The sequence below is a fragment of the Balaenoptera acutorostrata genome, chromosome 11 (genome assembly GCF_949987535.1).
Source record: "Balaenoptera acutorostrata chromosome 11, mBalAcu1.1, whole genome shotgun sequence".
Taxonomy (NCBI): Eukaryota; Metazoa; Chordata; class Mammalia; order Artiodactyla; family Balaenopteridae; genus Balaenoptera; species Balaenoptera acutorostrata.
In genome coordinates this window covers 41,600,099-41,627,577 of record NC_080074.1, presented here as the reverse complement: position 1 = coordinate 41,627,577, position 27,479 = coordinate 41,600,099, and the positions used below count along the sequence as shown (strand labels likewise).

The following is a 27,479-nucleotide window of genomic DNA, read 5'->3' as shown; positions in this document are numbered from 1 at the left end:
AAAATGAGAGTCTAAGTTAATTATTTACCAAACTAATTGCCATCACCACGTTGATCAGTCACTTCCTTCCTTCCATAATGATCTGTGATGCTGAAGTTGTTCTATAATTAGCAGGGACCATGCATATCACTGAGCACGATGCCTGCTGTACAGTGAATACTGTAAAAAGTGGTGCCGTTGTCGTTTTTATTGTTGTTGCTACTTTCTGTGTTGTTACTTTGTGAATTGAAAGCTGGTTTGCTTCCATCCAAACAGCATACTAGTCAGTGAGGAGGAAGAAGTAAACAACTGAGGATGTTCCCTGGTCCTTTCTCAGGCTAGTAGCACCCATTGGCAACATAGCACTAAGCTCTGAAGCTAACCTGCCAAATTTCCATGGAGAATCGTCTTTATCTAAACTTCCCATATGCCTGTTGTGACTGCCACATTTACCTCCGTGTATTAATTTTAGAACTAGATTGGCATTTTTCCCAGGTCATCAAAGTTGTTTTTTTTTTTTTTTTTTTTGCAATATGAAATAACTAAAAATTAACTCTCTGAATTTAGATGTTTTCTAAGCAGGAATTAAAATCTATTCTTACATCAACTCAAAAGGATAGTGCCAGTAGGATGCCCCAGGAGATAGTATATAGCTAACTGAATAGTGAGTATCTTGTATCATGTTCTCCCCATTTATATTCTGCTCATTGAGGAAGAAGAAACCCATATTTCGGGGAGTTACCCAGTTGCCTTCACTGTTGTGACAAACATGTGACTTTCTGGAGAACCGAACCGGCAGAATTTTTGGGTGGGCAAGCAAACATATGGAAAGAAGGGAGAGTCAAAAGCCTCCAAATTCTGTAGTCACATAAACCTGGGTTCCAGTTTTGGCTTTGTCTTTTCTAAATTTTACTCTATGCATGATTTGGAGCAAGTTACTTTCTCTAAGCTTCAGTTTTCTCATTTATAACAAGAGAAACAATAAGTATATTGTAGATTATTATGAGTTTAAATAAGAGGCATATGGGTAGAAGCTCCACATGTGATACCATGTATCAAAGTACTTGGGAAAAGTAAGCAGTTGATAAATAATATTATTTGGTTGTAATGGAATTGGTGGTGGTGGATGCGAGGTGGAAGAAGAAGGGGAGGAAAAGGAGAGGGAGTGGAAGAAACTTTCTCTTTGGACGCCAGAGACAAGGAACAGCTATAGGCAGAGAGGCCCTGCAAACGCAAGATACAAGTCTGTTGTAGGAATGCCCTTAAATATGTGCATTAGATACCTGTGCTTTTCCGCCATACCCAGCTAACAGTTCATTTATAGTCAGAAGCTGAGTTAACAACAGTCAGCAATGTGTCAGTGAGACCAGGCTACTTACTATTGAATATGTAAATCACACAGAGACTAGAATTTGTGCCCACCCCCGATCTGTCAGAGCTGCAGAGGCTGCCATTTCAGCAGCTGTTGTTCTGCACCCTTTCTTGTGAGGTGTCCAGAGAGACACTCATTATTCTAATGCTCTCCTGATGCACAGTGACTTATGATTTTCACTCTTCATGAAACCTGAAGCACCTCATTGCTGATTATAGAGAGGAGCTGGGCACAGATTGAGAGTTGAGTTCAGAGAAGTGTCTTCTATGTGTGTACTCATCTGAGAACGATTTTATAGCTTTTGCTGTGACCGTTACGGTAGGCTGGATGTCGATGTCATAATTTGGAGTCCCTCCTGTCTCATTTTTGGGTGTGATGATGTTGAATTTCCTCTGTACTTGAACTGTGATAGCAGTCTATCTAGCTAATGTCGGCACGCTTACAGAGCATCCTGACTCGTCCTTTTCTGCCCTCTTCTCTCATCCTCACCAAAGCTCCCAGGCATACAGGGGTAGGAGTCCCCTGGCTTCTTAACCTAGTTACAGAAACACAGAAGATATACGCTAAGTATGTGGCGAAAATGATGAAATAAAGGACATTAGGAAAACCTCTTTTGTTTTTAGTGGTCTCTCACCACAGATTGCCAAGCATCTGGGGGGAATGCAGAACTGACCAAGGTTCCAGAAGTCCACAGAGCGAAGAATATTAATGCTGCAGAGCTATGGAACATTTAATGAATTTAGCCAATTTGGACACTGTCATAAGAAATAACTCTTTAAAGCCGAACATGGTCTGTGACCAGCAGCGTTGGTATCATGTGGAAGGTTGTTAGAAATGCAGAATCTCGGGGCCTCCTGCAGATCTGCTGAAGCACAATGTGATGTACATTCAGTAGGATCCCCAGTGACTTAAGCACACATTCAAGTCTGAGACCGTTATGTTAAACACTTAAAATATCAGACATTCTACAATAATTATAGAGCTTGGGCTCTAGAATCACACATGTGGGATCAAATCCTAGCCACACCACACATTCCTCACTAGCTGTGCACCACTGAATGAGTTGTTTAGACCCTCAAAGCTTGGGTTTACACAAGTGTGAATTAGAAATAGGAGCCCTTCCAAAAATAGATAGGCAAAGTGATTATGAAATTGTCAAAAAAAAAAAAAAAAAAAAATAGGAGCCCTTCCCATCTCATCAGGTTGTCGTGAACACTAATATGAGATAATATAGTTAAAGAATCTTCAGTAAAATGCCAGTCGTCATTATTATATTTGTAATAATTATTAATATTATTTTCATTATAGAATAAGAAATATCGCAAATAACTTTTGAGATCAATGTAAGAAAGTGAAGATAAATTCAATATGAGGCCATTATGTTCCTCTTAGCAATATTACAACAGACTACGATTTCATTTTGGGGGTACTTTATTTCTCTCTAACTCTGTGTCCCAATATACGTATGTACATATTTTTAAAATGTAAATAAATAGAATAAATTTTCACATAGTTTCATATAAAAATTCTATATTACTCCTGCCTTGAATGCCTGCATGTCTCCCTTAGCTCATTTGTCTTGATCTTATTTAATGTTGTACAGCCCTTTGTGCACTTCTGATCTCTAGCATTTTCTTTCCCACCTCCTACTCGTTTAACGTTTAATATATTCCATTCATCTTTTGTGAGTCTGATTTCTTTCCTCTGACTTGATTGTAAGGTGTCTTGGGGAGTCTTGCACAGAATAGCCACTCAGTGAATATTAACAGATGTTATGCCTAGATTCAAGTCCTAGAGATTGTAGGAACTGAATAGCATTGATTAATATTTCTGGAAATAGTAGAAAAATAGAGGCATATATGTTGGACAGAAATCTGCAAAACAGTAAGGTCACTGTGTGAAATGCACAGGCGTGTACACAATTCACTGAACTTGAGAAAAATGCATCTTGTTTGGAGATGTTCTTAGTTTCCAGTTGAATCTAGGTAATCGAGAAATAAAGTTTACTTGACAATTCTATTAAAGGCATGAATTTGACATTCACTATTTTTTGTATTTCTAGAGTCAAGGAATAATGTTATAACTGATAAGCCATTGAACTTCTTGTACATTTGAAAAATAATATAACATAGTGTTTGACAGAATTAACTTAGAATCCCAAGCTAAGTTCTGTTCTCAGACTTGTCACTTACAAATTGTGTAACTTTGGCCAAGTTCTTTTACCTCTTTGTGCTTCAGTTTCTTCATGTGCAAAATGAGGGTAATAATGAAAATTTTATGCAGTTGTTGGAAGGAGTGAGTTAATGTATTTCAAAAACTTAGTTTAGTGCCTGTCACACAGAAGGTGTTATGTGTGTAATGTAGAACTATGCATTACAGGTGTGGTCTTTGCTTTCCTGGACTGTATCAACAGTGCAGTAGAGGAAACAGGCAATCACAGTGAAGTTATCTACGTTTGTCTATACTATTGGCATTGTTAATATAAACTTCACAAATTATTGTATTATTTTAGGCACACTTTTTTTTAAAAAAAAAAACCTAACTCACACAAATATTTAATGAAGAATTTAACCTCTTTTCCTATCTCTAATTTTCTTTATTAACTTTTTAATGTAAATTTCTTCTTCTGAAAAATGGGAAAGACAAGTATTCTATACCAATTGGCTTAATTACCTAATGTTTATCCTGCATTTTGATACTGTTGGAAGAAACATTTAAAAGTGAAAGCATTGTAGTTTTAGATCTATGAATATTTAATGGAATTTAATGGTCTCCATTTCCTGAATATTATGAAAGGATTTATTAATAAAATATTTCCTTTGGACATTTCATCAAAAACAGCTTAGCATTTATTTGACAATATCTAGTATGTTAACAGTATCAACATTGCCTCTTTTACATAAATATCTAATTTAATCATTTGTCACTCCATTTCTCAGAAAAAAAAGAAAAAGAGGATGGAAGAGGGAGGTATTTATGATAGATGAAATTTAAGGTAAATGACATGACCAGAATTATATAGTTCTCCAGTGTTAACATTTATACTGAGATCTCTTAACTCCAAGCTCAATTTTGTTTTTATTCTATACATTGTTGTAAAATCTCTTTTTGGTTTAGTTTTTCATGCTTAAAAATAAGACTTGTAATCAAGCATTAATCAGTGCTATAACAGTCGTATAGAAATTCATATCATAATGAGATTTCTAAGTGGAAAGTAAGTAAACACTAGTGCATTATAAGTACTTATATGACAATTGGCCTTATTTTCTTATAGCCCCCAAAAAGTAGCTTGATTTTTTTTATTAGAATTTAAAGTTTGTTCAAATCACTACAGGAACCTGCAGGTGTGCTAGTTAAGAGCACAGGCTTTGAAATCAGTTCAGGTCCAGGCTGGGTGACTTCAGACAAGTTATGTAGAATTTTTAAAAATTATTTATAAAATTATTATTTGTAAGAATTATTTGTAAAATATCAATACATACCTTGTAGGGTTGTTATAAGGATTATACATATTATGTATTACATATTATATATTACACATTTTGTAGTATTACATATTTGTATTACATATTTTATATATTTCTTAGTAGATTATCTGACCCATATAAACATCCCTTTCAATATTTATTTTGTACAAATAAAAACAATATTAACAAAAAGCTAAATTATGATTCAAAAGCATATTTAATCAGATAAGAATAAGCTAGGCTCCCTGTAGGTTAAAGCAATTTCTCAGTATTCATTATTTTTATAGGGCAAGGTGGAGTATCCATTCACTGCTAGGGGCTACAGTAGTAGCTGGAAGAATACAGAGAATTGCTTAGGGGAGGGAGAGTGTTTTATTCATCTTTAGACCTCTGTGACCAGCAAAATTCATTTGGCTAAGAATAATTTTAGAAGGGAAAAAAAGTGTTGTGGTTTTTTTTCCCCCAAAATCACTGTCCCTCAGACACTGAATGTTTGATATATGGTACAAAAACCACCACATTACAGAAGTGATTGATGCCACATAGCATGTCCGTTTCCAGTTCAGAGGAAAGAAACTTCCTTGTGCCTATAGTTAGAAATACTCAGTGGTGTGACATAAGTGATCAAAAACTAATCAGCCTTTTTAACAATGTTTCTTCTTAACCACGTCCAGATTCCTCCAAAGGACCTCAAACATCTTCAGGTGTGAGTGGTAGCACGCAGCCCCCCGGCACCGCTGGGCAGCCCCCGGCCTCTGCCATCCCTTCTCCGAGCACCAGCAAGCCGTGGCGCAGCAAGTCCATGAATGCCAAGCACAGCGCCACCTCCACCATGCTGACCGTGAAGCAGTCGAGCCCAGCCACCTCTCCCACACCATCTGCAGACAGACTGAAGCCCCCTGCCTCAGACGGGGGCAAAGCAGCTCCCTCGGGACAGAAATCCATGCTTGAGAAATTCAAGCTGGTCAATACCCGGACTGCTTTACGCCCCCTGCAGCCTCCCAGTTCAGGACCCAGTGAAGGTGGGAAAGAGGACGATGCCTTATCTGAATCTGGTGAAATGGAAGGCTTTAACAGTGGTCTGAATAGTGGCGGCTCAACCAATAGCAGCCCCAAAGTGTCACCGAAATTAGCCCCTCCAAAAGCTGGAAGCAAAAATCTCAGCAATAAAAAGTCTTTGCTACAGCCAAAGGAAAAAGAGGAAAAGAACAGGGACAAGAATAAAGTTTGCACTGAAAAACCAGTCAAGGACGAGAAAGATCAGGTGGCGGAGACGGCTCCAAAAAAGACTTCTAAAATTGCAAGCTTAATCCCAAAGGGCAGCAAGACGACAGCAGCCAAGAAGGAAAGCTTAATCCCCTCTTCCAGTGGGATTCCAAAACCGGGCTCAAAGGTGCCAACAGCAAAGCAGACTGTTTCACCGGGAGGCTCAACAAACAAAGAGTCTGAAAAATTCAGGACTACCAAGGGAAGCCCTTCCCAGTCCTTCCCTAAGCCCGTAACGACTGAGAAAGCAAGCACATCCAACTGCCCTGCTCCTTTGGAAGGAAGGGAAGCTAGCCACGCTTCTGCGGCGGGTTCCTGTGCTGGGTCAGCGGCGCAAGGCAGTGCGCAGAGCGTGGGAAATGGTGCCGTCCAGCTCCCGCAGCAGCAGCAACACAGCCACCCAAATACTGCCACCGTGGCTCCGTTCATTTATAGGTAAGGCGGGCTCCGTGGGTCCGCAGCCGTAAACACTGACAGGTCTGCATTCTCAGAGTATACATACTAAGGAAGGTTGCGGAGTCCTATTTCACATAGTCATTGTGGGAACAGTGTTTCATGCTGGAGAGAGAGGCCTAGAATTCAAATTTTTAAAAGAAAGCCTCCCATATCCTCCAATCTGTTAGTCCTCATCTCCTTCCCCTCCCCCCTCCCCTCCCCCCCCCACTCAAGAACCGAGGCCTTTGAAAGTTAACCTACTTGTCGTCAAAGGCAAAATAGAACCCAGATGTCATGACTTTTCCCTGTGTCTATTACTTTTACTACTATTATTTCTATTATTAGTCTTTTAAAATAATTCTCATTTTTATAGAGTGGAGAGATATTTTTGTTTTCACCCATGAGAAAAAGTAAACCATAATGGTTAAGGGGGCACGCTCTGGGATCGGGCAGATAAAGACTTAATGCCCTGCTCTGCCACTTACCAGCTATGTGCCTTTGGACAAAGAATTTAACATCTCTTAGTCTCATTTGCAGCTGTCAAATAGAAATAATAGTATCTACCTTGTAGAGTTGGGAAGAATAACAGGCATAATGCATATAAGATGCTTATTATATATTCTGGCACATTGTACATGTTTGTTAAATGTTGTTTATACGGCGTTGCTTTCCCAACATAAAATTTATATTAATTTCCACAGCTAGGCCTGTTGTTTCCAGGCAAAAATAATAATCTATATAATTATTACATTTAACTTTATTAAATTTTTGTTATATATTTATATTATTTTTCATTTATTAAAATACATAGCACATGCTATATTTTAAAATATATATCCTACTAGACAGTTGTAAAAAGAACACATTTTGCCTATTGTCTTGTGGTAAGTTTTACTCGATTAGGACTATGTCAGTGCTGCTCTGTCTCCGTTTTTATCCACTGTCCTTTCAGTGAAGAGGTGGCTAGGGAGGAATAATGCCTGCGACTTTGGTAGGTGTACAGTTCATCAACAGGAAAAACAGGATGTAGGATCTGCGCAAATAGGAAAAGGTCAAGATTATATAGTTTCAAATTTTATTAAATTTATTAAATATGTGAGTTTTTAAGTAAAGATAATTATAATGATTTGTTTCCCCTCGGTGAAAAACCTAAGTGCTTTAAGTGATTTTTTTTCTGGGGCTTTATGTACTCATCCAAACAAATGCATAATTATTGAATTTCAGGTCTTAGGCTACCTCATTTAAGGCTGCTATTCTGACTTTAATAGCAAAAATTCATTTAAAACCTTTGTATCTGCATCACATGGTGTTACCGAGCCCAAGCTTGCTCTGCTTGCCACGTGACAGGCCAATAAATCGGGAGATGAGTTGTTGGGGCCAGGAATGACGACTTTAATCAGAAAGCCAGCAGACGGAGAAGATGGCACCCTAGTCGCAAAAAAACATTTTCCCTCAGTCCGCATTCTCTGGGCTCTTTTTCTACGGAGAAGGGGGAGGGGGAGGGAGCCTGCTGTAGTGCCAGCCAATGGCTGAGTGGGACCACTAACAGTCAGTTGCTCATTGACAGTTGCTCACTAACGGTCGCTCACTTGGGGGAGGGGCCCACTGCGGTGCCAGCCAATGGCTGAGTGGGACCACTAACAGTCAGTTGCTCATTGACAGTTGCTCACTAACGGTCGCTCGCTTGGGGGAGAGGCCCAGTGCGACGCCGACCAATGGCTGAGGGGGACTGCTATAGGTCGCGCCTGTCCCACCTGTATTACAGTGGAAGTCTGCAGATCCTTCTAGCTCCAGAGACCCTATCTGACAAAGGAGAATTTCAGATGTCAAAATCATAATTCACGTTTCAAAAATATAAGAAAAAATTATAAAGTTTAAAATATGTCATACCCAGCACACTTGTCACTCTCAAATGTATTCTGTAAGAACATCAGTCATTTCAAATCACCACGGGTGAATTTCACAGGAAAGTCTAAATCTAAGCAAAAAGAACATATCTACCAGTTTAGCAAGCTTCTTTCTATAAGTAGCAGCAAACTTCTTTGGTTGTTTGCAGTAACATATCCAGTGGGTACAGATTTAGTGATTTTCATTTGACAGTGTAACCTTTGCTGTACGAAAGAGGAAGCAGCACAGTTTAGAGGTTAAAGTGTGACTCTACCGTGTGACTGCCAGATTCTCCAGCCTCTTTGAGTTTCTTTTTGCCCTCTTTAAAACGGAGATTGTAAAAGTGAGGTAATACAGCCAAGTAGCTAGGATTACAGGCTGTAGAGTCCGTTTGCTCTACCATGGTTCAGAAACTGCACCTTGTATTATTGAGACAATGGCCCCAAGAGCCAGGTTGCCTGGGTTGGAATCTTGATGACACCATTTATTAGTCATGTGACTTTGTGTAATGCATTTAAAGACTCTTGAGACTCAATTTTTATAATCTGTAAAATGGACATGATAATAATAGAAGCTTCCTCATAAGGCTGTTTTGAAGATTAAATGAGTTGATACTTATACAGGGTTCAGAACAGTACCTGCCACACAGTAAATGACCTTCCCAGACTTCAGTTTCTATTTCTGTAAAGTGTGGTAAAAGAATATCTACCTCATTTGGTTGTTTTAAAGATTAAATAAGGCAATCTTGTGTAAAGTCTTCAGCACAGAGCCAGATTCAGAATAAATTGCTTATAAATGTCAGTATTTATTTGTTTTATTATCAATAATATAAAGTAGTTGAAAATAAATAAAACCATCTAATAAGAAATGTCACATCATAGTCTACATATGAGGAAAAGGGTGCTTGAAGTCTTTTATGAATACAGAATAATTCTGTAAATGATAATATAAATCCTCTTAAGGTTGAGTAGTCAATATTCAAGTTTCTTAACTGTCAGTGAAAGAGATATCATAGAGTCATGTCATCTGGCTTATGTGACCCCTGATGTCCTTTCAACTCTGACTACTCCAACACCATTTAAGAATTTCTCTTGCAAAATCCCTGACAGACTTTTCTGGAGTTGCTAATCATTTGATACAATCATAGTAATTATTTGCTATTTTATAATGGTATTTGTTGAATGCTTACTTAGTACAAGTCTGTATTACAAAATTTATGTTCATTTTTTTAATTTAAACTGTGTCATAAACCCATGACAAGGGAATGTTACCCCATTTTACAGAGATGAAGAAGCAGCGATTTCAAGGCAGAATAACGATAATCTCTTAAAGTCACAGGCCTGGCAGGGGTTTGCCTTTGAATCCATATATGCCTGAGTCTGTAGTGTGCCTTCCTTTGCTTAGCAGTTCTTGCTGTATGTGTAGAAATAAGAGGTATTGTTACTAGGAAAATTCTGGCTGGGAAAATGTCAATAGCAGATTTGCAGATATCGCAATCAGAATTCATTTATATTGGGAAATACTTAATTGCTTTTAAGTAGAATAACTTTAAAATACATATATATGTATGTATATGTATAAACATACATATGTTTGATATTTAAAGAAAATTAAATAACCTCTATATAATGGGAAGATCCATGGGTGATGGTGATATTTTTCCCCGGTTCTCAGCCCACTTCTAGGTCATGCTGGTTATTAATTATTCCTTCTGGGGCCTTAATATATGCTTCATAATACTCTTTCTTGCAAATTGAATGTTCAGAGGCCTATAAATATAATGTTGAGTTCTGGAAGTTAATGAATTTCATTTTAGTCCTACTTCCTGCACAGTGCAAGGATATTCTATATTAAGTTTTTGTAACTCATTTATCACTACTATGTGATAAAAGTAGTTTTGAGTTGGGCATATCTTTATCCATTTAATGAGTGGATATAACTAAAATCAAATGTGAAAACTTTAAGAAGATTTTAACTCAGTCAAAGAAGTTCCCAATAAGTAGACCGTGTGAATGGAATAGCCTGCCTTTTTCAAGTGCTGCAGGTGGCTACCGGAGATTTTTAAGAAGCGATACAGTGACCAGTTGCCATAGTTTAAGTTAAGGGAATTCACCAAATATTTTTTTTTCTTTTATGTACTCGTCACTCATTCTGCAAATACTATGTAATAAGAGTTACAAAGATTAAAAAAAAAATTCTCTGCTCTCTGGGAGCTCAGTTTTATTGGTGATAATGAAAAGAATTTAATCAAGAACTTAAAACATCATTGCTGTCATGGAAGTTATGCAACAAATAAGGTAGAAGAGTTGTCCTGAATCTTACATGAGGGTGGAGTCAGTGTATGCATTACAGAAGAGGTAAGAGAGGAGATGAGACTTAAAGGATGAGTTAGAATTTGTCAGGTGGAAGGAGGAATGTTATGGCATCATCCAAATTTGACATTCTACAATTTTACAATCCAAGCATGTTGGAAAAAATAACAGGCAAATTACGAAGTGCTATGCAAAATGCTAGTAACCAAAACTGCTAAAGACTAGAGGTTAGAATTCATGATTACTTGAATGGGAGACTAGGAAGAAAATTTGGAATGAATCCATACTTTGCTCTTCTCTCTCGCTCACTCCCTCCCAACACATCTTGTTTTCAGCTAGTCCTATTGGCTCCTGCTCCAAAACATACCCTCAGTTGGGCATTTCTTTCCATTTCCACCCTGCCTTCCCCTGATCATGGCACCGCCAATTTTCACCTCGTTTCCAACGAGTCTTCCAGCATTCACTTGTGGTCCTTTCCAGTAGCATCCTTCACACAGCAGGGGCTCTAATCTTCTAAAAGTATAAACTGCGTGTCATTTAAATTCATGAGACCATCTACTGGATTTACATTACACTTGAAAAGTAAAACCTAAGCATCTTACCAAGTCCTACAAGTTCCTACATAATCCGGCCCTCTATCTAGCCCTTAAACTACGCTCACTGCCTCCCTGCCTTCATTCTGTTTCTTAACAAACTAACCTGTCCTGCTTTGGGGACTTTGTCATAGATGTTCTCTCTGCGTATAAGGACTCTCTTCTGGATCAAAGCAGCTTCCTTCTCATCAGAACTCTGCTTACATGCTACTTCTTCACACAAGCTGTTTCCAAACATCTAGTCTGAAGGAACACTCACAATGCCTCTTGCCAGAATTATACGCCATTGTCCTCTTGTATTTTATTCGTAGAGTTTATCACCATCCACTGGCTTTTTGTTTACTTATTAACAAGTGTGATTTCAGCCACCTCTGACTATAACATAAACTCATTGAAAAACAAGCATCTTGTCTTTTTTTATTTAGTAGCATAATTGCCCGGGACAGAGCCTACCTACAATAGGAACCAAATAAAAATTGTTGAATGAAACACCATCATCATGGGTTAGACTCATCTGCTATAGAAGAATAGAAACACTACCAAAAGTGTACAATGGAATAAGAAAAATTCAGAAGTCTTTTATTCCTATAAATGGTAGGGTTTAGTTGAAATATAAACAGCTTTAAAATGTTTATAGAATGAAACCATGTCTTCTCTTCAGGACCTTCATTCACTTACTCTTTTCCTCTTTCGACTACCTACTAAATACATTTACTGTGTCAGGTATCACGGTTAGAGTGAAACATCACACATCCCATATGTTATTTCCCTTCCGTGGTCCACAATGTAGTAGGCAAGAGACTGACTGAAACATAAGTACAGAATGAAGCAGGAAATGTAAACCGCCCCCCCAGCAGTGAACCAGATTTGGTACACCGAGACTTCAAAAAATGGAAAATTACCGCTAGTTGTTGGAATCAGAGAAAGTGGCACTTAAGCTGAATTCTGAAAGAGAAGTGGGATTTGGGCATTCGGAGATGAGGGGGACAGGAAAGGAAATGTAAGACTAAAGGAACCAAATAAATAGGGTAAACACAAGATGTATGAGGTGGTTGGCAAGGAGATCAGCTTTCCTGGAAAATGAAGATTGACTGGAGCCTGATTGTAGTAGAAATTCTTTTTTTTTTTTTTTTAACATCTTTATTGGAGTATAATTGCTTTACAGTGGTGTGTTAGTAGAAATTCTTGAATGTCAAGAACTTGGACTTCGTGTGTGTGTGCAGCACAAGCTGGAAAATTACTATGTCTTTATTGTGTAAATGAATTGTTAGTGGGAGAGGTCAGGGTAGGATACACCGAGTTCAATGGCTGGATGAAGGAGAAATTTACAGACTTTCAGAGTTAGATTTGTTAAGACTTGAATTAGAGGTACCAATTATAGCAAGGAGAGGAGAGCATAGTTAAGAAGGAAAAGCCTACTTTTCCTTGTTCCTCTTCCTTCTTGGTGTCTGCCCTTTATGCTATATTCTTCAAACTTGCTTTCCTTGCCTGGAGTTCAAAAATTGTTACCTCAGCTCCTCTGGACCTTCAAGATTGCCTCCCCTCTTTGAATGTGCCAGTTTTTTTCTTCCATTGTTTTTACTTTCATTACTTCACAGCTATATTTCTTGTGCTTGCAGAGGTATGTGAAGTAAAGTTGTGACGTGATTCCTTAGTCAAGGAGGAAAGAAAGACGTGCACATTTTCTCTAAACCTCAGTATTTTTAACAGACCCCAATAAATTTCAAAATAGCTATTAACCAGATTCATAACTTGCTAGTTTGAGGTCTACATGCTCTTTGTTATTTTCTGACCATTTGTATGTAGTAAATGTCAAGAAATCAGTGCATTGGACATAACGCAAACATCTAAAAGGCAAAGGGAGAGAATCAGGGTGAGGACAGTTCACAGAAGAAAAAAGAAGGAACCCAACCTTTAGATAAGGCAAAACATTGTTAAGCAGAGAAGAAAATCATTGTGCTTCTTAAACCCATTAATTGAACATAAGCAGAAACCCTCTGTACACACTTGATTTGTAAAACTAGGTCAAGAAAGTCTGAATTTAGAGGTTTCCTTTTGTTACTCTATATGTATATGTATATGTATATGTATATATATAATTGGTATAATATGATTTGTCTTATATAACAGCATCAAGGGTTCTCAGGAAAGATTTTTGTTGTAACAGTTTTTGTGAGATTTCAGATTTACCTAGAAAGTGACATGGAAAATTGGCCCTTGAATATATTATATTCTGAAAGGCAAAGAATACAAAACATTAGTTTTGAAAATGCTTACTCACATGGTTTTAAGTTTGGCTTATTTGTTGAACCAGTAGATTGAGTAGGAGGAGCTGCGAGTCTATGAAGTTTGAAACATGGAGCATATAACCATCTTGCAGATAAAGCTTTTGTAAGCCCTGCAGCTATTATTACAGATTATACTGCAATTGTGGTTTTATGTGAACTGGGCATACTTGGTTATCAGCACAAACTAAAGCTTACTGAATGCTTGTCTTGCAAACTTGTCTTTTGCTGGGTTTGATATATATCTGTGCATTGGGTAGCAGTTTAACCTCCCTCACACAGCAGTATTTTTAAGCTGGAATGCAGAGCCAATGCTGGAAGAGGGTCTGTTGTGTAGAAGACTGCTATGAGCTGGCATTCTCCCCACAGAGAAGCTTGATAAACTGCCCTTTCTGTATTTAGCTTACGAGGTTCAGCGCCAGATTGCCCAACCAAACCACAACTGTTTCTTTTTTCTGTATTTTATCTTCTCTTGGAAAAGCTGTTAACGTTACAGAAAATTTGCAAGAATCGTACAAAGAACTCCCATATACATTTAACTCAGAGCACCCAGAGACCTTTTTCAAGTTTCACAAATTGTCCCAGAGATAGCACTTGTAGCGATTCAGGATGAACTTTGTACCCAGTCGTCATGTCTTCCTAACATCCCTCGATCTGGAACAGTGCTTTAATCTTTCCTTGACTTCCGTGACATTGATATGTTGAAGGCAAGCATTTTATAGAATGATTCTTAATGTGGGTTTGTCTGATATTTTCTCGTGATTGCAGATATATATATATATATATATATATATATATATATATATATATATATATATAAATATATAAATATATATAAATGTATATATATTTATAGATATATAATGTCACAGAAATGATACTGTGTTTTTTCCATTGCCTTCCTATCAGGTATCAACATTATTGATATTCCGCATTTTGGTGGTGTTGAATTTGATTGCTTGATTGGGATGATGTTTGCCACAGTTGATCTGCTTTCACCCATAGGTTTTAGCATCCATTGAGGTTTCTTGCCTAAATTAATAGTTTACTCCAATGAATGTCATGTGATTTCTAATTCCATTATTCCTTCTGCATTTATGCCTTGCCATTCAACTTTAAGAAAATGATGTCCCTTTCTTATTTTTCTCCTCCTCCCCCTCTTCCTCCCTCTCCTTCCCCCCTCCCCCCTCCTCCTTTTCCTTCTCCTGTACTCTTTCCCTCTCCCTCTCTTTGAATTTTGTGGACTAATGGATTCCTATTGTCTTCAGTGGATTATAATCCATCAATATGACTATTTATTTTGATGTTTAGAATTCCCCAGTTTTGGCTACTGGGATCCCCTTCAAGCTGGCTTCTGCCCCATTATTCTTTGAGAACTTTGTTTCTTTTTGGCTCAAGGTAATCTAGGTTCATCTTGTTCTCTCACTGCCTTGGCTTTAGCTTTTATCTAAGGTGCCCTGATTTCTTTTGTGAAGAGTAATATTTAGGAACCAGATCTCACCGCTCCTAGCTTTCCTAAATAGTAAAATATATGTAGGTACACACACACTCATACAGACACACACATATTTTTTTAAACCTATTTCCTTTTTTAAAAATTTATTTATTTATTTATTTCCAGCTGCATTGGGTCATCATTGCTGTGCGCAGGCCTTCTCTAGTTGCGTAGAGTGGGGACTACTCTTCATTGCGGTGCGCGGGCTTCTCATTGCGGTGGCTTCTCTTGTTGCGGAGCATGGGCTCTAGGCGCGCAGGCTTCAGTAGTTGCAGCACGCAGGCTCAGTAGTTGTGGCTCACGGACTCTAGAGCACAGGCTCAGTAGCTGTGGCTCACGGGCTTAGTTACTCCGCGGCATGTGGGACCTTCCCGGACCAGGGCTCGAACCCGTGTCCCCTGCATTGGCAGGTGGATTCTTAACCACTGCGCCACCAGAGAAGTCCCTACATACGTATTTATCTCAATATCAATGAGCTATCTATTAGAGAGAGAGATAGATGGGTATATAACCGTAAATTCACAGCGCCTCCAATTCCAAATCAACTCACAGAGTTTATGCTTGCTTTCTCCTTTCCATACTTGCACCTTCCTTTGTCAGCTGAGAAACCTGGCTCCCATTATACTCAATATGTTTTCTTATTTGCTCAGCCCCCCGACTCCCAGCATACAAATCTAACAAATCTCCCATCCACACTGGGCTACTCTTCACTCTGACAGATTCCTGGCCTTGGCCCTGTCTGTCACCTGTCTGCCTTCCCACCAAGAAAGAGAGAGCTGGTTTGGGAAAGGTATTTGTTTTTCTTTCTTTTAGGTTCGGTTTATAAAGCAGGAACTATAAGACCATTAGTTAATGTTGCTGACTCAAACCAGCTTTGTCTGTGTCCACATTTGTGACTAGTATATCCATATCAAGATGAATTCATATGGGTGTATTTTTAATATAAACCAATATGCAACACCCCTATTTATGAAATTGGAAATCTGAAGATTGATAGTATCTAGATGTATTGCTGAATTCCTTTAAATGGCATGTATAATAGCTTCCTTTTCTTAGGAGTAAAAATTTAAGGTAGTAAAGAGTAAAATTAAGGTTAGGCCATTGGGTATTGTCACATTCAAGTACTGTCTGTTAATAACTTAGTGACTAAGCTATCTGTCAGCTAAGGAGAGATCACATACATTAACATGCTCAATGTCCAGAGACATTTGGATGGAATTAAATTGTAGGGTAGTGGTTAATAAAACAATATTTAGAAGCGTCCAGGTTTAAGTACAGGTTAAGTATCTCCCAGTTTGTTACACAGGGCAAATTATTACAGCTCTAGAAGCCTCAGTTTATCCACAGCACCTAAATTACAGGTGTCTTAGTCTGTTCCAGCTGCTCTAACAGGAACACCGTAGACTAGGTGGCTGAAGCAACAAACATTTATTTCTCATAGTGCTGGAGGCTGGGAAGTCCAAGATCGAAGTGCCAGTAGATTTGGTATCTGGTGAGCTCCTGCTTCCCGGTTCACAGATGACCATCTTTTCACTCTGTCCTCACATGGCAGAAGGGGCAAGGGAACTCTCCAAGGTCTGTTTTGTAATGGCACTAATCCCATGCATGAGGGCTCTATCCTCATGACCTAATCACCTCCCAAAGGCTCCACCTCCTAGTATCATTACAGTGGGGGTTAGGTTTCAACACATGAATTTTGGGAGGAAACAGATATTCAGTCCATAGCAACACAATTGTTGCGAAGTTTGAGTGATATGCCCTAGATAAAACACTAGGCATAGTACTTGGCATATAGTAAGTGCACATAAACAGGAACTAGCTTTTATGTTAATTATTGGTGAAACCTAGACCTTTAACTACTAGGACTCTTAGTAACAGACACTAGCACTAGCTTATTAGAACTCTAAATAAATTAAATGGCGTTTTTTCAATGCCCTATCTTACAGTTTCAGTAAGTGCTTATAACATGTTGACCATGTTGTAAATGCACAGTAAGATAGTCTGCACAGGATGATGTCTTCTAAATATTTTGAATCATTTTTTCCTTTTCCCAGTCAATATGAGAGGAATGCAATATCGGTTTACATGAGAACAGTGAATGATGCCACTGCAATATCTACCTTTTGGTTAGGGAACACTGTTGATTCTGAAGTCTTCGTAAATTGTTTTATGAATCAACACCAAAACCTGTTATTTTACTGGAATGAAGCATGCACAAAAATAGAGGACATGCTTAGAGACTTCAGAGATTAAAGTGAACTTCTTTGATCATTTGTATAAAAGTTAAATCTTTACCAGTTGCCTTTGATTGTCCCTCTGGAGACTGGAGTTAAACTCTGATTCCACTTTAACAAATAATGAGGTAGAAATCCTGGAGAAATCAATGTCTTGTAACATATATAGAGCAGGGGATCTGGATCCATTTACATGTGAATACAAACCAAAGATAATTTCTGAGATCTTTTTATAATTATTTGAAGTTTAACTTCACCATGTTCCTTCCCTTGATCAATCTGTTGCCCTATCATTTCTAATGTAGGTAACTCAGATAGGGAACACTGTGAAACATATACCAAAGAACTTGAAAATATGGTATAAATAAGATTTTCTCTTGTGACCTAAGCTAAAAAAAAAAATAAATAAATAAAGAATAAATCAGCCAGAAACGTTCACTGCCACATTAAAAAATAAAGTAAAACAAAGGTTTCTAAGACCAAAGTTTGAATACTTTTTTATCAGAGGGTGGGGACTTAGCCAATGGAATTGAGTACTAGGTTTCATACATTGAGAAAGATAGCCATACACTGAGAAATATTTTTTAAGATCTGTATATTTGCAGCAAAGAAAAAACTCTACTCCCAAAACACATTCTGAATATTCTTTTGCTCCATAGAGATTTTCCTAGAGGGAGATGCTCTGCATCTTTATAACTAACATGGCTACAAGTATTCTGGTTGCTGTAATTGCTCTGGTCTTGTTCTAGTAAAAATCAGTTGGCATTGGGCTTTAGACAGCCATCCCAGTGAACTACTTTATGTGACTCTGCATCTGAGAAACTGGTCTGTGAATTGAGCCTGTATGACTGTTGGCCAACCCTGGCTCCCAGCCAGGTCACCCAGGCACCATGCCTCTCTGAGGCTTCTTGGCAAGCAGCCAGTAAGCTTCCCCTGGGGTGTCCTATCTCACTACATACTCTCCATTTAAACGGCTTCAGCAAGTAATAACAATCCTTAGAAAACTTCAGAGGAATTCTTTCCCCTCGTTCATGGACATTAGGCTAAGGAATAAGCCAGGGAGGTACAGTGGCTCACGAGAAAAGAGCCCAAGTGGAAGAATAGATGATAATGAACTTTAGAAGTGAGTGGGGAGGGGCAATAGACAGGGGACATAAGAGACCCTGGGGGCCAGAGAAGAAAAGAAATAGCCCAGAGAGCCGGATATATTCCCCACATTTTAACGTTGACCGGAATCCCACATGCCTCAGGAGAATGCCTTTCCGGGCCTTTAGTACTAATAACACTTGAGCTCACAATTATTTTGCGAGGAACATATTTTTCTTTGCCTTTTACACATAAGCAAATTGAGGTTCAGAGAGGCTAAGTCACTTAGCAAGGTCACATGAGTTAATAACTGTTTAGTGAGAGAGCTAAGTTTTACAACCAAATGCAAAGCATGCACCATTATACCATGCTTCCTTCTGTATGCTTTACCCACCAATGACACTATTTTATGATCACTACTGATAAGATTTATTCATTCAGTTATCAAATATTTGCAGAGTGCAGCATATCTGCTAGACATGTGGCTAGGCATTGGGGTGCAATGATGAGCTTAAACATGGAGAATGGACTCTAGTTTGGAAGATGACATTTATCAAATAATTACACAAATGTCATGTTACGAGAGTATGAAGTGCTCAAGATAGGTACAGGGAGAAATAAGTATTTGTAACTTGGGACTTCACCTGAAAATTTGGGATGGTTCTTTAAGAAAGAGTCACTTGAGCTGAGACTTGAAGGGAGAAATTTAATTGGATGTCATGGGAAGGAAAATATTCAAGTAGAAAGGACCTGTTGAGGCCAGGAGCTATAGGATGTGGGTAGAAGATTCTTGTGACCACAGGGGAGAGAGATAAGGGGAGTCCAGTGCAAGATGATACTGGAGAGGCAGACAGAGATCAGACCATGCAAAGCCTCTCAGGCTCCCTGAAGGTTTCACCCAGGGGCGCTATGAACAAGGACCAGGTTTGTTGAGAAAATATCACAAGTTCAGTTCTGTACAAGATGGGTTTGAGTTATCTCTGTGATAATCAAGAGGCAATGTCAATTAGACAGTTATGATTCACATCTGGAATTCAGAGAAAAGTTCTGGGTTAGAGTTTGAATTTGGACTTCATGTGTGGATAGGCCATCACTAATACAATGGGTATGTTTGAGATCGTCTGGAGAGACTGTACGATGTAAACTGGAAGAAGCTTAGGATATTGCTTTGAGGAACCCCCAACTTTTGCCCTTCTTTTTTACTACCGACAACCATGACATTTAATGATTGGGTAAAAGAGAACAAAGAGAAAAAAAGTAGCATCCAGAGAGAATGGGGAACAAACTGGAAATTTTTTATTATAGAAGCCAAGGAAGGAGAGTTTCATGAAGGGAGGAATGGTCTGCTATTCTAAATGCTATCAAGATATCAAGGAAGGTGAAGACTAAAAATGTCTGTTGATTTTCACAACATTGAAATTTTTACTGGCCTTAATGGTATATCCTGTCATTTGAACAGCATGTCCTCTTCTGAATTTTGCTGTGCTCCTTATATTTAGTTTTAAGTTACAATAAGCTAGGAATGTCTGCCAGAAATCACTGGAGGTCAAGGAACAGCTTTGTATGAATTCTTGCATGGCTCTATCTTTCTTTTAATATGTCAATTCCTATATACATACATACATACAGCATATAATTTTCCATGATTTATTAAAATCCTAATGAGCATTTCAGAGTTTTTAGACCCATCAGATAAATAGAAAATATTTCTGGCATCAATGATTGCACTTTATTTTCTCTCAAACAAAACCAGGATTTAGAATAAAAGTAACATATTAAGCGAAAATTGATTTAAAGATATACTGAACTTTTCTTTCACATATAAATATTCTCTTTAGATTTTTTTAAAGTAAGAAATGTTTAGTGATCACTTGCCATGGTCCAGACTCAGTACTAGGAATGGGACTCCGAGCAAATGAGATAACTATAAAGAACAAAGTCCAGTGTACAATGCTGTATTGTCTTGTCTCCTTCTTTCTCTTGTCGTTCACACTGTGGACTTTCTAAAGATGTGGTGTTTTTGACCAAATATATGTAGATTTTGAAGCTGCATAAGGAAAGATAGTGCCTCTTAAAACGTTTGCCTGTGCATAAAAGGAAGAAGCAATGCATGAAGATTGGAATATCAAAACGTATGCAGTCCCTCTGTGGAGTGCTTTTTATTTGATTAGACCTACTCTTTACATGTTAATCACAAATACATACCCATGAACATATATACACAACTATAAAACATATTATAAAAGGGGGTTGTCAGAATGAGAATTTGTTTTTGATTGACTTTAATTTTTCTGAAATCAAGACATCATAGTGACATTTATTGCCCATAGCAAAATCAATATTTATTTTACTTATACTTTGTGTTTTAGGATATATTTTATAGAATGTGCGTGGAAAAAATAATTTTAGGGGTGTTTTCAGTGCTTTTATTATTCTCAGAAGAACACAGTTTAGCCAGACTTCCTCTAAGACAGCAAAAAAAAAAGAATCTTTTCAAGTCTTTTGCCCAAAAAAGTGCAGTCAATTATTGGTAATTACAAGCTTTCAAACTTACAAAAGTCTAAGAAATTTGATTTAATACCTCACTACAACTTGGGTTGTATATGAAAAGTAAGGAAATTCTCCTGTAGATAGACAGCTTTGGAATGTCCCAGACATAAAGAAATGCTCACTTACCTTCATAGAAAACTTTTAATACATTGATTTCTTCTTGTACTAGAGAACTTTGATGAGTCGCTGGTGACAGCAATTGGTATTTCTGTCTTCTTGGTTAATTTCAGAGCACATTCAGAAAATGAAGGTACCTCTTTACCATCTGCCGATTCCTGTACCAGTCCTACTAAGATGGATTTATCATACAGTAAGACAGCTAAGCAGTGCCTAGAGGAGATATCCGGTAAGTGACCTGATTGGTGGGTAGGTCAAACTCAGAATTTTTATAATCTCTCCATAAGTCTTTTTATTGAATCATATTTATGCTATACTGTTTTCCCTTAGGCATAAATGGACTGTGTACATTTCATGCTTCAGAGATGCTTAGGTATTTGACTATTCTGCTTAGAATGGTCTCTTTGTTGCTCTGTAATGAATTCTGTAAAGAATGGTAGTGCTCTCGGAGGCTGAGATTTTAAGTCATGGTTGCCCTCAGTCTAGTTGAATACTATCAGAGAAGACCTGGAGAATCTTCTATTGTTAATAAGGCAGTTCTTGAATATATCTAGAGATTTAAAAAAATATTAATGATCAGATGGCAAGGTAAAATTTCCAAGGCCTCCAACCCTGCTCTGTCTACAATTCTGTGTTATTTTGAACATTTCTACACAGTGGCTCCAAATGTGTGTTCTGGGAAAAATGTAGTTATGGAAATATTTCATTATATATATAATAATGTAAGAAAAATGACATATACATGCTCCAGACCCAATTTGTCAGATTCTCAGCTTTAGTCCACTATTTTTCCTAGGATTTGGATAAGCCTAGGCACATATGGAAGGCCTTTGGTATAATTTTATTATATATAGGTCCATATGGACCTATATAATATGTAATATAGGAACTAAGTAGGCTCTTAACGTGATATACTGCTTCTAAAGGGAAAGACAGTTTAAGAACATTTTATGTGTTTCCAAGTATAAGAATGCATGGCAGTAGAGGTATGTCTTTTGGTCCAATAAATCTCTGGCTCAGCCCTTGTATATTCCTAAGGAAAAAACTAAAAGGACTATTTCAATTTTAAAAGTTACTGTAGTACTCCTAGAACTCAAAGTATTGCTCTGAAGCTCATGTGTGTAGCCATATCACAAATTTGGAGGTTAAGAAACTTCCTCACTTCAGCAGACTTGAAACACTTTGGCGAGCATTAGCAGTCACTGCAGTATCCATCAATGGATATTGACAACAATGACAGCACAACATCCCAAGGGTTCCTTTTGGAATTAACATCAGTGGTATCATAGGCTTCAGAGTTTTCATGTGGAGATTACAGTGGGCCAGTTCAGGGTAAGGGCAGAAATGGTAATGCCAAGGCATAGCTATAGGGATACTTGTAGATCTTTCAAGCACTTGGAGAAGGTGTTGGTTTTCCATAGCTCCAGATAGCCCCTTGGTGAATGATGATATGTATCTGTATTGTGACTAGATATTATTTAAACATAGTGTGGAACGTTTCACACATTTCTTTACTCATGCATGTCTTCAATTAGTATCAATATGCCTACAAAATACTAGAGCTCAAATCTGTAGGAGAAAATGCGTTTAAGTACACTTTGAATTCTAATTTTTATGTGATTTTCACAAAGAAACCTTATTTTTCTGAAATTAGTATATCGCTTAGTATCTCTGATTGAATCGGTAACCCATGTTTGATCTTTTTTCCTCCAGTTTCTTATTCTTTTGACCATTTAATCATTTTTTATACTTCCAGTTAATATTTCCATTTATGTAAGTCACATCATTATGTTATACACCTTAAACTAATACACTGCTACATGCCAATTATATCTCAATAAAACTGGAAAAAAACATTTTTAATTCCCATTTAATGTTCTGATTTTTTTTTGTTCTGATTTTTAATAGAATATTTGAAAGTGAAAAATAAACTAGACTTTAACATAATATAATAGTCTGATGGATTTATTAGAAGGTATAATATTAATTTATGTCAATAAGTATTGATATAGAATCATAGATTTGAATCTATGATTTAGATAGGAATAAAAGAAAGAAAACAGCACATAAGTGCTGAAATCAGGCTTATCTGATTATGTCATTCCTACGATCATTTGCTTAAAATGAGTCTATAGTGGAGTACTGAAAATTTCTCTCAATGCAAACTTGAGATTTCATGAAAGAAAGACATTTATGATTAGAAAGCTATAAATTGAGTACCATAATTGGAGAAATGTAGATGAGAGTATACTGGTAGACCAGTGATGAGAGGATGGCAGTCATAGGGAAGTAGGCCAGTAACAAGAGCAGAACTGGCATACCCTGGCCTTTCTTCTAAGGATCTTGCCTTCTAATCCGTCCTTGAGCTACTTATTCTCCTGTTCGTACCCTACATCTGGGCACCGTCGGAATCTGCAGCTTCTCTATAATCTCACTTCCATGCACCCCACTCTTGCTGATGACATCCTCCTATCCTTTCAATGCCCTTCCTTTCATTCTCTGACTCTGACACTGGTTCTACTAAGATTTCCAATTTATTGATTCCTACCACCATTTACTTACCCTCACCAAACTCTACATATCCTTTCTTCCTTCCTTAATCAGATGAATTCCTGTAGTGACTGAATGTGATTTTACTTTTACATATACCCTTTACTCCCTTACACCTCTTTCACTTCATTGTTCTCATTGGATGAAACCACAGACCTGGTAACATTCAGGTCTCCGCCTAGTCCATACCAGCAATGAATGAACCTGGAGAAAAACACATCACGTGTTGATGTGATTCGCTTTACATTCATGACCACCAACTTCAAGTGAGTAGTTAATGCTGCCCGGCAATCATTCTGTATTTCTCTGGTGCATTTACTCTTTTTTTGTCATCTAAGCCCTTGAGATTGTTCTTAGATGACAATTTTATACCTTATCTCTTCTTTTCAAAGCTACAGTGCCACTTCTCCCAGCCTTTCTCTTAAAGGATGACCTTGATGTTGATGTCACTAAAAAAAATTTAAGCAGAACGAAAAGAATTTCACAAATCCCTGCCACTATATCTACCCATGTACAGCATTTTATACCTATTTACTTTACTTTTCCTTGGATTACTTTCTTTTCTACCTTATCTCCCTCTATACCAAACCACTCTCTTTAGCCCACAGGATGCTGCCATCTCTGCAATCTTAATTTAAAACAAAACAAAACAACTTTCCTTGACCCCTTCCACAGCTTTCTTTCTCTTTCTAATTTCTCTTGTTGCTACTATATTCTGGCTGCTAGGGAAACCACAAACCACATACACACTTGAATTTAATGCCACGCCTTAGACTAGCCCTTAGAATATTTCTTCAAAGACAGCATGAGATATGAGCAGGTAAGTGTTCTAGGAAGTAGAAAAAATTAATCCTGGCCTCTGCACTGCCATTATGTTGTTGTTTGCATTGTCCCTTAGTTCCCTTTTTTGTGAGGTGACTATAGTGATGCTTAGTAAACTCCGGATTATTGTGAGATACGGTTTTATTCTTCCATCCACCTTTTCAGTAATCATCGCCAGGTACGTTATAAATGCCAAGCATGCCAAGGATTGGGAAAACAAACATGACTAAGACATGAGTTCTCCTATGGGGGAATAAGAGACAAATAAACTTTAACACCACAAATAATTGAATTACTAGATTTATGGGAACAACTAACTTAACTGTAAAGATTTATACAGGGCTTAAAAGAAGATCACGCATGTGTATAGTAGAATTCTAATGGGTAAAGAAATCAGGATATAATATTTCAGGAAGAAACAACTTCAATGGAAGTAATTTGAAAAGAAGTTTTACTTGTTATTTTTGTCTGTTTCTTATTGTAAAACCGGGTACATTTGGGATTTTGGTAGCTCAATGATTTTCAATGCCAGTGCTACTGTTGAAGCCTTATTGTTAAAGGTTGCTGTGGGGACCTCAGTGGGGAGTAAATCTGTCCTGTTCCCCAAGTGAAGTAGCCTAAATAATAGAGAACTCTGATGGAGTTAGTCTTGGCTGGATAAGATCCAGGTTTTGTGAATGTTTGAAGCCTATACAATTTGGAGGAGCCTGGAAATAATTTTAAAAATACAAAGTTACATTGGCTCAACCAAGTTAGAAGCGCTGTGTATTAAACACCACTGGCTTCACAGTTGACGTACCTTGATGTCCTGGTATAGTTTTGCCTGACCAGCATCCATTGCTGCATCTGCTAGTAACAGCCCCTTGATTTTCTTTTGGGGAACCATAGCCCCATCAGTCTCTGTTCAGGTAGTTCAAATGAAATTGACCCAAGCAGATCCAATCAGAACAACCCAATCCATTGACCACAGTGACTCTTTCAGGAGTGGACAACTGACCCAATTCAGTTCAATCAGAACCAATGAGAATCAGTCTCAGAACTTTTCCTGGCTGTTAGGAAAGAGGCACTCCGTTTTTCCACTAGACCTGAAGCTAATCAGAAGAAAGCTTGGAGCTGCTGGCAGTTACCTTCACCCTCGAGTGAAACAAACATAGGGAAAACAGAACCTAAAGCAGAAGAATATTAGCTCAAGGTCTTTGCAGAAAATGTCTGAGCCCCTGAACAAGCCACATCAGAGACTCTGTCTCCCTCCTTCCCTGCACCTTTCTGTTATGTTACCCAGGGAAATCCCTTTTTGTACTTAAACAAATGTGAAAAGCATCCCTATCGCATGACCTGTGAGATGCATGACATGTAAAGTTCTATGATACTGTTAAGGAGCAAACTTGAATAGTTCACATTGAAAAGCAGATTTGTTGGGAGGCTTAGCTCTTTACATTTCCTCTCTGCAGTAACTCATTTGAATTTATAAGAACAGTGTCTTCATGACTAAATGGTAGCAGAAGTTAAAAATGTAGTTAAATTGTGGTGTGAAGATAAGTATCAGAAATGAGTTACACAATAAAATGGCATATGCTGGAGAAAACTCAAGACTTTTACAATTTGGAGACCTTTTATCCCTCCAAAGTCTTTATGTATCTCTCTCAAGTTTCCCGTTATTTGTCATGTTCTTAGGGAGGAAACTGTGATATTTACCCAATCTGATGATGGTGGTTCTATTAATTATTACAGTCAGGTGATATGCATTATATAATTTGTGACAAAGATCAAGTGAGCTTCTTGCTTCCAGCCTATCCTTAAGACTCATGCCATGACCTCAATATTACAAGTCCAGCTGAATTGATGGTTTAGATTTTACTGCTTTGGCTTGGGTTTTATTCTCTCATTCATTGACAAAAAGAATTTGGCTTCAGAGACCATCCCTTTCATCAAGTGCCAAGAGATCCTGCCAAATGCAAAGTGAGCTTTGTTTATCATTCCATTGGAATCATTCAGAAAGTTTTTAGATGTTTTTTTAATACAGAGGTTCACACATGCCCCTTGTTTTGCATAAGACTGTCTACCAACATGTATAACATTTATTTAATCCACTTTTTAACCTTTAACCTTTTCAACACTGAAAAATGGTGGTAGATACCAGACTGAATCAGAATCAGTGAAGCCAATATGTCATTTGTAATAAAGTAATTAAATAATTGGATGAATTCAGGAAATCATTTTAGAAGTAAGAATTTAAATTGAACAGAGAGATAAACTAATGGTTACATGTGTTTTTTTCTGACTTCCCAGACTTTGTATTGAATAATGGGAAATATTTGGTATTTAAGACATTTGTAAATGATCACTTATTTTGCCTTTTTCTCGGATGTTTATAAAGATTAAGATGATCAAGCTCAGGTCATTTTAAATCAGTTTAGATCTTTTACTTAAATAGCTACTTTGTAATTATGTTTACTAAAGAGCTCAAAAGCATTCCTTTTCAGAACATTATAGTAGCTCTACTTTATGTGAGGTCTTGGCTAAATTAGAGCGATTCACATTTTCAGTATTGATTGGGCGTGTTTGTCTCGTACACCGAGGCTTCCTCCTCCGCCTTGTGTAACATACATTTCTGAGCCTGCGCTCTGGAGCCCGCGAGCCACAAGTGCTGAAGCCCGCGCGCCTAGAGCCTGTGCTCCACAGCAAGAGAAGCCACTGCAATGAGAAGCCCGCGCACCACAACGAAGAGTAGCCCCTGCTCACCGCAACTAGAGAAAGCCCGCGCGCAGCAACAAAGACCCAACACAGCCAAAAATAAAATAAATAAATAATCTATTTTAAATAAATAAATAAATAAACGATTGAATACAAGTAAGTATAAATACACCCATGTATGAATGTACACTCAAAAGCAAGCAGAGATAACTGCCTCTAGAGGAGCAATAATTGGGTTCCCTGCTGTTGTTCAAGGTAAACTTAAGGACCCATGTAGTTGTTCCCAGGGGAAAAACTACTATAACTACAAGTTGACAATATCTTTAAACAAAGAA

General features: G+C 37.8%; 1 protein-coding gene across 16 annotated transcripts in view; it reads left to right on the top strand.

The window, feature by feature from the left end:
* The window catches only part of NAV3 (neuron navigator 3), a 1,137,481-nt gene that overhangs the window by 943,420 nt on the left and 166,582 nt on the right, over window positions 1-27,479 (top strand). For all 16 annotated transcript variants that reach the window (XM_057557682.1, XM_057557697.1, XM_057557687.1 and 13 more), the window contains 2 exons: window positions 5,493-6,519; window positions 21,192-21,307. In XM_057557682.1, coding sequence (XP_057413665.1) covers window positions 5,493-6,519; window positions 21,192-21,307 — 1,143 coding nt within the window. The remainder of the gene's footprint in view (window positions 1-5,492; window positions 6,520-21,191; window positions 21,308-27,479) is intronic.